The following is a 12,147-nucleotide window of genomic DNA, read 5'->3' on the forward strand; positions in this document are numbered from 1 at the left end:
TATTTGCATGCAAGGAAAGTGACTGAAATGTGATCCCAGCGGACATTTTTGCCCCGATATGGAACACACTCGGCTAATGCCCCCATAACCTGGTTCTCCTCAGTGTGGGCTGCTTTGAATGAAACACTATCCTCTTCCCTCACCGATTTGCCTGCTGGATGTATATCTTGGCCAGTGATTGGGCGGTCCTGCCGTAAAAGACCAGAAGCATGCAAACACAGGCAAATGTTTCTGGGCAGAAAGAGTGAAAAGATTGGCAGCATGAGGTAATCTCAGCGGAGTCGCAGGCCGCCGGACACGGAACCCACAGGACAGGTAGTTCTGGAGAAATCATTCTCTCATAGCCTATATACTATTACTAATATGGACACTCCTTTTTGTTTAGCCTATTAGGTTTTGAGAGGGTGTCTGTTGATAAATATTGGTACTATAATTGCTCTAATTTTTTATTTTATTTGAAAGTCTTGGAAGTGGATTCATTTGATTCTGTACTGAATTCACTGACCATATCTACTTTACTATTCTTTTTTTCAATTTATCTATTTCACATGGGATAGTGAGAAATGTCCTTCTGATTCCTTTGTATGTCTAGTACATGTGAAGAAATTGACAATAAAGCTGACTTTGACTTTGATACATGTAGGTAACGGATCCTATTTATTTTTCTTTTAGTTTTTGTGTATTCCTACTATTCCTCCCTAGTGATAACCCCTTCCTGTTCACGCTGACAGGAGAGCCACCCGGAGGTAGAGACCAGCGCCTCAACATGGAGTACACGTTCAGAGCGGTGACTCACAATCCCGGCCTCCTCATCTGGAGAATCGAGGTAACCTGATATTTTGTTTGCACTAATTTGAAGGCATAAATGCTGTAGAACCTCTACATCGGGAGAATAGATCTACTAGCTCTCTCTCCACGCCACGTTTGAGCTCAGAGAAAAAAATAAAATCACTTCCTCAAAATCCTTCCTCAGAAATGAGTAACTCAATATGAGGGTTATGTTTTAAAAATAGAACACTAATCCCAGATCTGTTTTTCTCTTCCGTAGAAAATGGAACTCGTGCTAGTCAACGAGAAATCGCATGGGAATTTCTATGAAGGTGACTGCTATATACTACTCTCTGTAAGTCATGGCTCCATCCCACACAATGGTGTCTCTTTATTTTTCATTTGCATATCCTAGTACAATACATTATTTTGTTCCAGATATTATCTGCTCAATTGACATCAGATGGGTTCACACATGGCCTCGTTCTCCTGGTCCATATAATATAATAGAATAGAATAGAATAGAATAGAATAGAATAGAATAGAATAAATCTTAAACGTCCACCAAGTGGGAAATTCTTCTTTGGCTCACCAGACACACAAGACAGATAAACATACAGACATATTATCTCAGAGATATAATGACATTTTCAGGATAAAAGAAAAATATATATATGCTTAAATTCATACAAATATATAAAAATAAAAGTAAAAATAGCACCTCAGTTTGAATGCCATGTTTCCTCCCACTTCCTGTCCGCAGACCCAGAAGTCCGGGGCCACGGCCAGGTACGACATCCACTACTGGATCGGCTCGGCGTCGTCCCAGGATGAGCAGGGGGCCGCCGTCATCTACACGGTCCAGCTGGACGACTTCCTGGGCTCCTCGCCCGTCCAGCACCGCGAGGTCCAGAACCACGAGTCCGACGCCTTCAGGGGCTACTTCAAGAACGGGATCATGTGAGTCTGACGAGACAAGACAGAGAGGCCCTGGGATTATGGGCACTCTCCCATGAGAGTCGTGTCCAAGGCTTATGGGTCCTCTTCCATGAGAGTCGTGTCCAAGGCTTATGGGTCCTCTTCCATGAGAGTCGTGTCCAAGGCTTATGGGTCCTCTTCCATGAGAGTCCTGTCCAAGGCTTATGGGTCCTCTTCCATGAGAGTCCTGTCCAAGGCTTATGGGTCCTCTCCCATGAGAGTCGTGTCCAAGGCTTATGGGTCCTCTCCCATGAGAGTCGTGTCCAAGGCTTATGGTTCCTATTCCATGAGAGTCGTGACATGAGGAGAATGACAGTACCCATGGGTGGCATGTGGCTAAGGCGTTAGAGCGGGTTGGCTGGTAACCGGAAGGTTGCCAGTTCGATCCCTGGCTCCTCCTTGCCAAGTGTTGAGGTGTCCCTGAGCAAGACACCTCACCCTAACTGCTCCCAACGAACTGGCTGTCGCCTCGCATGGTTGACTCTGCCGCCGGTGTGTGAATGGGTGAATGTTAAGCAATATTGTCAGACGCTTTGAGTGGCCACTGGTTAGAAAAGCGCTCTTTGAATCCCATGATGCACCACTACGCATGTCCTCACCCACAGAAACCCCACACGCCCAGGGACGGAAGGAGAGGACATGCCGCTCTGAAAGTACATGTTGTGTTCTCGTTGCAGCTGTAAGAAAGGCGGGGTGGCGTCAGGCATGAGACACACGGAGACCAACAGCTTCGACGTCGAGAGGCTTCTCCACGTGAAGGGACGGAAGAGAGTCATGGCCATGGAGGTAGGTACGTCAGTCGGCCCCTGCCCGGGCCCCTGAGGGGCGCCGCCGCCCGGGACCACGTGAGTTCAGTCTGTGCCTTCTGTTCCAGGTGGAGATGTCCTGGGAGAGCTTCAACCTGGGGGACGTGTTCCTGTTGGACGTGGGCAAGACCATCGTCCAGTGGAACGGGCCCAAGAGCAACAGACAGGAGAGGCTGAAGGTAAGTCTGGAGGACTCGTAGTCATAGGACATCTGTATTTCTTTCTTTGCTTTGCGGATGCGAAGAGGCAAAGTCCTGCATGAAGTGGGATCCAATCCAACATTTTACACCAGTATCCCATTTCATCACCTGTTAGAACGTTTTCCCCTTTCTAAATAAACCGGCAGCTGGTGTTGCTCCCCATGGAATGGGGTCTCGTCTCCCCAGAAGAGAAACAAGAGATTCAGCGGGTTATGTTAGCCTTATCGTTCCACGTCCGTCCAGAACAAATAATCCCATCTCCCAATGTTGTCGACAATTCGTTTAAGATGTTGAAGCGATTACCGTCAGGGACGCCGTTCTCCTTCCTCATCAGGGGATGCTGCTGGCCAAAGACATCCGGGACCGCGAGAGGGGTGGCCGGACCGACATCCTGCTGGTGGACGGGGACGCTGAGGGTGGCGCCCCGGTGGGCATGGACCTGATGGAGGGCGTCCTGGGGAAGAGGACCTCCGAGCTGAAGGCCGGAGCGCCGGATGAGAAGGCTGACCAGGAGCAGAAGTCGAAGCTGGTCCTCTACAAGTAAGCGACTGTACCACCTCGCCGACGCCGCCATACACGCTACGAGCTACGTACAACACGGTGGTTCTTCGGAGTAGGCGTTCTTCTGTATTCGTATCTGTGTTTACGTGTATGTTTATGGTCATCGCAGGGTTTCTGACGACGGCGGTAGCATGAAGGTCACAGAAGTGGCCACCACGCCACTGGTCCAGGATCTGATGAATCATGAGGTGAGCTCAGGTGGCTCAGGTCATATGAGGACATGGTAGGCTCCTCCTCATCACGTCGCATCTCCTCTCACGGATTCGTCTGTTGTTCAGGACTGCTACATCGTGGACCAGGGAGGGTCCAAGATCTTCGTCTGGAAAGGGAAGAAGGCGAGCAAAGCAGAGAGGCAGGCGGCCATTTCCCGAGCTCTGGTGAGGAACACGCGACTCCTCCGAGCGGCACGGTGTCACACTTTGAGCTTTTTCCGTTGGGGAGCACCTCCATCCTAATCCGAGTGCCCTGCAGGAGTTCATCAAGGTGAAGGACTACCCCGCCCACACCAACGTGGAGACCGTCAACGACGGGGCGGAGTCTGCGCTCTTCAAGCAGCTCTTCCAGAGCTGGACGGTGAAGGACCAGACCCAGGGTCTGGGCCGGACCAACACCAGAGGGAAAGTCGGTACGTGCGTGGTTCTCCATAGGTTCCCAACTTCAAACCCCCCCCCGGCTGGTCAGGTCCCTACCTGTAGTATTTTGGGTATACTAACATTAACTAGACTGACACAGAGGTTACTGTTAGTATTTTGGGTACACTAACATTAACTAGACTGACACAGAGGTTACTGTTAGTATTTTGGGTACACTAACATTAACTAGACTGACACAGAGGTTACTGTTAGTATTTTGGGTACACTAACATTAACGAGACTGATACAGACGTTACTGTTAGTATATTGGGTACACTAACATTAACTAGACTGATACAGACGTTACTGTTAGTATATTGGGTACACTAACATTAACTAGACTAACACAGATGTTACTGTCAGTATATTGGGTACACTAACATTAACTAGACTGACACAGACGTTACTCTTTACTTATTTATTACCAAACCGGGAAATGTGGATCCCCCCCTAAAACGTCCATACATCACCTGGCTAGCTCAGGATAGCTTGTGGTAGGTTATTGTACACAGCGATGGCACTACTGCCCCTAGTGGTCGGATGTTAGTACCCCACTCTACAACAGTAACCACGCCGTGACTCTACTCCAGCCTTCGTCACCCAGGAGACGTTCGACGCCGCCCAGATGCACCTGATGCCCGAGGTGGCCGCCCAGCAGCGCATGGTGGACAATGGCAGCGGGGACGTCGAGGTATCGGGCATTTCCATAGCCTTCATTGTTTATAATGTGCTATTTTTATATATCCACATTTGAATGCATGCCATAAGGTGTACGCTGTCAGCCAAGGAGTCCTGCAGTACCATGAGCATTGGTTTGGCATCTCGGGTGGGCTGCGTTACCCTGGTACCCCCGTTGTCTCCCGGAGGTCTTTCCAGTTCAATGATAGTTGTGGTGCGAGGGCTGGCTCTTGCCAGGCGATATGGCTGAGCGGGAGTCAAACCTCTAACCCTGATGGTTTTAACGCCTGTCTCCGAACGACCCGTGTGGTCCGTCTGTGGTGTGGCCAGGTCTGGCGCATCGAGGATCTGGAGCTGGTGGCCGTGAAGCCAGAGTGGCAAGGGTACTTCTTCGGAGGGGACTGCTACCTGATCCTGTACACCTACCTGGTGAACAGCAAGCAGCACTACATCCTCTACATGTGGCAGGTGAGGAGAGGCGCTCCCCTTAAGGAGAGGCCTCCTTAAGGGGCACCGATCAAAGAAAAAAGACAACCGCAACGCTTAAAAGACAACCGGCCGCTTAAAAGACAGACAGTTTAAAAGACCACCAGCTGTTTAAAAGACAACTGGGAGTTTAAAAGACCACCAGCTTTTTAAAAGACAACTGGGAGTTTAAAAGACAACCAGCCTTTTAAAAGACAACATCACAGTTTAAAAGACAACTGGGAGTTTAAAAGACCACCAGCTGTTTAAAAGACAACTGGGAGTTTAAAAGACAACCAGCCTTTTAAAAGACAACATCACAGTTTAAAAGACAACTGGGAGTTTAAAAGACAACCCGCCGATTAAAGGACAACAGACCGCTCGAAAGACAACTGATCATTTAAAAGCCCAGCGTCACCATTTAAAAGACGATCAATACTTGACAGTATTTAATAATCTATATGTACCTGTCGTGCCTCAGGGCCGGCATGCCACCACGGATGAGCTGGCTGCCTCAGCCTTCCAGGCCGTGGACCTCGACCAGAAGTACGGAGGAGAGCCGGTCCAGATCAGAGTGCCCATGGGCAAGGAGTCCAAGCACTTCATGTCCATATTCAAGGGCAGGATGGTCATCTTCGAGGTAGGCCTCATGTTCACTATATATGTCTATCTAACTATAGATATATCTAGATAGATAGATTTATCCATACATATATATCACTATGGTGATGTGATTTGGATACAACCAAGATTATATACTACTACTACTAGTACTGCAACTACTACTACTACTACTTCTACTACTATACAACCAAAAGTACTTCTACTGCTACTGCTACAACTACAAATAATACAAATAACGATTGACTTCATCAAAAACATCATCATCTGCTCTGTCGTTTTTTAATATATTAATATTATAGATATAGATATTATATAATATTTTTTTTAATATTTTTTAAATATTTAACTATTGTTGATCTAGTAACTTTGTAGTGTATAATGCTATTCATAAGGATGCAGCAGTGGTTATAGATACACCAGCCGTCCACTGGGACCTGGAGGCGAGGGATGTTCCAGTCTCTGAGCTATTGATCTACTGGAACTGTATCTCCTTCTCATTTGCATCTTGCATTAGGAAGCAACAAAAGGCCTCTTTTATAAAAGCGTCGCCTTCTGGTGGTAAAATACCGATAAGATTACAGGACGGTGGTTATGGGCACTATAAAGGCACCCATCATTCAGATTTCTATACAGAGATGAGAAATAGAGGCTTATCTAACGTGACTAGAGATAAGTCCGGCTCCCAGGTGAGGTCAGTAGTTACTGACAAACCCTCCCCACAGCCAAGCCCCTCCGTCTAGACGTGTCCGGTCCTGTCTCCGCAGGGGGGCACCTCTCGGAGCGCCGGCACCGACCCCGAGCCCCCGGTCCGGCTGTTCCAGGTGCGCGGCTCCGACCCGTCCTCCACCAAGGCCACGGAGGTGTCGGCGCTGGCCAGCTCGCTGAACTCCAACGACGTGTTCCTCCTGAAGAGCCAGTCGGGGATGTTCCTGTGGTGTGGGAAGGTGAGGCGGCCGCACCGGTGTCACGCCGGACCCATGATGCTTTGCAGCGTGCAGACCATTCCTGAGGGCCGGGGAGATTAGCGCGACCGCACCCTCGCTTAGTTAGTATTCCACGTCGAGGGGGTTTACGGAGCCATTACATCCTTGCAGACCCACCTTGCGTTCACCGCAAGGGCCTGACGTGCCCCTCCCAAAAAATGTTAACCTTGCGTCGAGGAGACGCAGCAGCAAGGGGCTGTGATAGGTCAGCTCCCTAAAAGCAGAACCAAAACAGGCTCACTACTGCGTCGTACGCGTCTGCGTGGACGTTGCGCTGCGTCGACGCAGATCCATAAATGCGACACCGCTCTCTCTGCCAGGGCTCCAGTGGAGACGAGAGGAACATGGCCCGGCAGATGTCCACCGTGATCGGGAAGGGCAGCGACTCTGAGCTGGAGGTGGAGGGCCAGGAGTCGGTGGAGTTCTGGAGCCTGCTCGGAGGGAAAGCCCCCTACGCCAGCGATAAGAGGCACCGACCAGAGACCGCATCCAGAAGGAGCCGAAAGGCCGATTCGCCTTACACTTAAAACCCAGAGGAACGCCTTCATTATTAAACCTGTGTATGCATGTGTGTGGGTGCTTGCGTGTGTGTGTGTGTGTGTGTGTGTTTGTGTGTATGTGTGAATGTCTTTGCTTGCATGTGTGTGTATGCACACGGGGACATGTGGGCCCTCGCACTTTTGTTTGTGTGTGTGTGTATGTTTGTGCGTGTGCACGTGTGAGCGCATCTGCATGCGTGTTTGTGTGTGTGCCTCTATGTGCATGTATGTGTGCATATGCATGTGTATGCATGTGTGTGTGTGGTAGTGTCTGTTTCTGTGTGTGTGTGTGTGTGTGTGTGTGTGTGTGTGTGTGTGTGTGTGTGTGTGTGTGTGTGTGTGTGTGTGTGTGTGTGTGTGTGTGTGTGTATGTGTGTGTGCGAGCCTCCATGTGCGTGGGCGTGCGTGTGCGTGTGCGTGTGGGTGCGTGCGTGCAGATTGCAGCAGCTGGTTCCGGACCACCCGCCCCGCCTGTTCGAGTGCTCCAACAAGACGGGCCGCTTCATGGCGGAGGAGATCTCCCAGTTCAACCAGGATGACCTGAGCACGGACGACGTCATGCTGCTGGACACCTGGGACCAGGTGGGCGGGAAGGGGCGGGGCTATGGGCGGGGCGGGGCTAGGGGCGCTGGCCCGGCAGGGCTTAGAGGATCAGCTAGGCTCATGGGCTCAACCACCTTGCGGGCCCGCCTTTGCTGAACGGGGATGGAACCAACAACCCTTCGGAGTGTCAGGTCTAACCTGCGAGCCTATCCTGCTGCTGGGGGTTCGCCCAATGACAGTCACGTGTTTGAATAGAATAAGGTCTGATTAAACATCCGATAAACGTCCGTTAAACATCAAATTCTGATTTCAGGTCTGGAAACATATCTATCCAACTTTATTGAGTAGAATATGGTAATGCACTGCGACGAGTAGCATCTGAGGACGTCACGGAGGGTTCGAATCCCCGCCTGTGTTTTTTGTGCTCCCGGTCGCGGCAGGTCTTCATCTGGGTCGGCCAGGACGCCAACGACGTCGAGAAGAAGGAGGTCATCCCGACCAGCCGCGACTTCCTGCGCACACACCCGGGCGGCCGAGACCCGGACACGCCCATCATCCTGATCAAACAGGGGTTCGAACCGCCCACCTTCACGGGCTGGTTCGCTGCCTGGGACCCCTTTAAGTGGAGCGTGAGTGGGACTCGTGCGCTACTAAGCGAAGCAAGCGTGTGATATTTCCATTTGTTTGGAATCGTTTTTCGAATGCAAAACTGTTCCACGGATCTGAATAACGATGGGAGAATAATGTCCTTATTAGGGAGGGAACTCGTACGAGGAGATGAGGAGGGAGCTCGGGGACTCGGCCCCGATACCCGTTCAGGTGCCCAGCAGCGTGAGTGTGCTCTCCTGCCGACCCACGTCACGGGAACGGAGGCTGAATGCAGAATGCAAAATGTCCAACGATCCATGAATTTAAATAACTTCGTCTGAAGTCATTTCAATTCATGGACGCTCATTCCAGGAGCATCTCTCAATGATTTCGGAAGTAATTTAAATTCATAGAATTCTTAAAATCATAAATTCGTAGAATTTTCCATGCAATGTAATAATATAAAAAATATTAACGTTATGTTGTTATGAATTTATGAATTCTATGAATTCAAATGACTTCCGAAATCATTGAGAGATGCTCCAGGAAGTAGCAAATTAGCAAATTATGAATTATGAATTATGATGATTAAACTATGATTGAACTATGAATGAACTAAAGGTTTGAGAAATGGATAGTGGAGAGTTGACGGGTCTGTTTGAATTCCACACCCTCCCCACCCACCCAGGTGGAGCAGAACGGTGGAGCTGAGGAGGAGGCGAACTACGACCCCCACCCAGCGGAGGAGCTGCTCCACAAGCAGAGCTCTGAGCTGCCCGAAGGGGTGGACCCAGCCCACAAGGAGGCGGGTGGACACACACACACACACACATAGTAGATTGAGCTTTCTATTGCCCTACCATGTTCATAACACAACATAAGAGTCGGAGCAGCGGGTGGTGCTCTGCACTGGTGGAGCAGAACCAGGGCACGGCGCTGGAATGCTGGAATGCTGCTCTCTCTCTCTCTCTCTCTGTCTCTCTCTCTGTCTCCCCCTCCTCTCTCCCTCTTCCTCTCTCTCTCTCTCTCTCTCTGTCTCTTTGTGTCTCTCTGTCTCTTTGCGTCTCTCTCTCTCTCTCTCTCTCTCTCTGTCTCCCCCTCTCCATCTCTCTCTCTGTCTCTCTCTCTCCCTCTCTCTCTCTCCCCCCCCCCCCCCCCCCCCCCCCCCTCTCTCTCTCTCTCTCCCCCTCCCCACAGGCCAGTCACGCATGTGTGAACATTCTGACTAATCTTTTCAATTGATTTCCAGAAGTACCTGTCGGACGCAGACTTCCAGGAAATCTTCCAGCTCTCCAAGGGGGAGTTTGTGGACCTTCCCGCCTGGAAGCGACTGAAGCTGAAGAAGGAGAAAGGGCTGTTCTGACCTCACCTCTCCTCACCGCTGTAAACAGGACTTTGATACTTTAAGTCCACTTAAAATGACATTTTTTGTTACTTTCATATGATGTATTCATGTGTCTGATATGGAGGCATTATCACAGTTCATCGTCTGAATGTTATGCGTGAATTCAATGTTGTAAGTTAAGTTCAGGAAGTAGGTTAGGTGTGCTTAATATAGACATACGATAGCTAGTTATTAGATCTGTTTTATTCCAGGTTATATGCTTGTCATCAGTATGCATGTCAGTAAGAGAAGCAAGACATAAACCCATGTTCTTTTCATCCGTCATATTCATCTCAACCTCAAAATAAACACATTTTCTTATTTGATAAAGACTTACCTTTGCATATCGTTGTTCTGAGGGATCTTGAGGGCCAATATCTTGTATATTGAAGAGTAGCAGTTAAAAGGTTGTGTTTTGCTTCCTGGTTAAATTGTCTGCAACAGTTTCAACATTTCTGGAATAAAGTGGTCCCGTGAATAAACACAGATATTGTTTGATAATACTTTATTTAGATAGTTTTGTAATGTTTTATATTTTAAGTCTTCATGTTTTAAATCAAATGTTAACAGAATATACATATATAGATATATATTCGCACATTCTATACGTTCTTAGTTTCTGTACTCTGTCCTCGGTTAACATGCAACAACCTTCCTAAAGACAAATGTAAAATGGAACTAACTTACCAACTTCCTGATTCTGCTTCATGGGCTGATTATGGTTCTGCGTCGACGAAACACAATCACCCCACATGACGCTTCGACACAGTAGCGAACCTGTTTTAGTTCTGTGTCGAGTTTTAATGAGTGGACCAATCCCAGCCCTTGCTGCTGCGTAGCCTCATCATTTTACGGTTGACGCTAGAAGGGTCCGTTAAGGACGTTATGGGTCCGTGAACCCCCTTGCCTCGACGTGGAACCATTTCTAAGCTTTTACACAATAACCTTCTTAAAGACAAATGTAGTGACACCAAATTCATTTTATTTCTTCATTTTCAGAAACCAGAGATATGAGTGATGTGTCGAGGCTATTTGTGCGTCCATGAACCATGGAAAGAAGTAGCATTGGCAGGTGGCAGGATAACATATTTTGGTTATTTGAGTGGAAACCAGAGCACATGTTAGTACATTACATTTAGTTTACATATAATGCTAAAGCTAATTTAGTAAAACACAAAGAAAATTACAAATGGTCACCACTCAAGAAATCTCCCGTATGAGGATGATAATCCCTCTTAACCATTTTTACATCATTGGCAAGAACTTTCTTCATCAAAATATAATTTAAAGGCAAGTTGTTGGAAAGACGCGCTTAACAACATAACAAAGTACATCCCTTATCGTCAAAGATAAACTACTACTCGTTGATCCATGCATCAAATATCTGCAAGGGGTGATCAAAAAACGAAGCCCTAAATATTCTGAAGGTAAATTAGTTAAACGTACAAAATGAGGGAGAAACTACAAACATACAAAAAGAGGAAAACGATCCGACATTATTAAGCTCGCTGTGCTTAAAGCTCAAAGGTTAAGAACACGTTACTGAAGCCATCGAATAAAAAAATCATCCGTCAACAAGCGATTACCAGCGATGATGACAACATAGAAAAGGTTTCCTCGGATGGACGGGAAAGAATTACTAAACCAACCACTAAACGGTTTAACTTTTGGTACAAGTTCAAAAAATGGCATTTGATCAGTTCTACTGCAGAAATTGTGCAAACATAACCATGCAATTGAGTAACATCCTACTATAGGCTAACGGTGCGAACTCAGAGCCTTACAGAACTATCAGGGGAATGTCGTTTATGCTGCAAAAACAGATTCTGCAGAAACCTCACTAAGCGGGTCACTTCGGCAGATTTATTTTTTCTTATCAAAACTAAACTAAGATCGGTCCTTGTTGAAAAGAAAATCTCATCTTCCATCCAGAAGATAAATAGATCTTTGATAGTCGTATAATTGGCAGGTAACAGCATCCTGCCTGATTTACCCACTGGCAACAATTACAGTGTGCAAACCGAACAGGATATACAGCAGCCTCTAAACATACAGTATTTAGACAGCAGAGATTTAAGATTGTCCAGGTGATATGATACGTGTCCTATTTAAAACTACGAGACAGCCCAGTGGATAAACAGCGTTCTCTACGAACAGCGTAGCTTATTGTCAACATGCTATAAAACATTGACCAAAAACCCAAATTAAAAAGTTCCCTGTTAACCGTCGATAAGACAGAAAGTTCCTTTCGATTTTCTCCTTCCCTATGTGACCTTCATTTGGCACACAAAGCTGAAGCCAAACGGACTAAGAAGTGTCTCCAGATTGGAGGGAGAGTGTGTCCCCACACGTTACGGCTGGAATGCACAGAGTTCAGATCAACAGTACGAGCGTCGAT

The 12,147-nt window shown here is 47.8% G+C and overlaps 1 protein-coding gene across 1 annotated transcript; it reads left to right on the forward strand.

Annotated features, from left to right (window-relative positions):
- Window positions 1-186: 186 nt before the first annotated feature.
- avil (advillin) lies at window positions 187-10,228 on the forward strand. Its single transcript, XM_056606053.1, has 20 exons — window positions 187-315; window positions 732-826; window positions 1,049-1,123; window positions 1,532-1,728; window positions 2,424-2,532; window positions 2,621-2,731; window positions 3,087-3,292; window positions 3,423-3,501; window positions 3,592-3,690; window positions 3,785-3,938; window positions 4,536-4,636; window positions 4,954-5,091; window positions 5,570-5,728; window positions 6,477-6,656; window positions 7,016-7,164; window positions 7,672-7,816; window positions 8,218-8,406; window positions 8,534-8,608; window positions 9,054-9,170; window positions 9,615-10,228. The coding sequence occupies exons 2-20, from the start codon at window positions 767-769 to the stop codon at window positions 9,726-9,728; spliced, it is 2,457 nt and encodes an 818-aa protein (XP_056462028.1). The 5' UTR covers window positions 187-315; window positions 732-766; the 3' UTR covers window positions 9,729-10,228.
- The last annotated feature ends 1,919 nt before the right edge of the window (window positions 10,229-12,147 follow it).

The sequence above is a fragment of the Gadus chalcogrammus genome, chromosome 13 (genome assembly GCF_026213295.1).
Source record: "Gadus chalcogrammus isolate NIFS_2021 chromosome 13, NIFS_Gcha_1.0, whole genome shotgun sequence".
NCBI lineage: Eukaryota > Metazoa > Chordata > Actinopteri > Gadiformes > Gadidae > Gadus > Gadus chalcogrammus.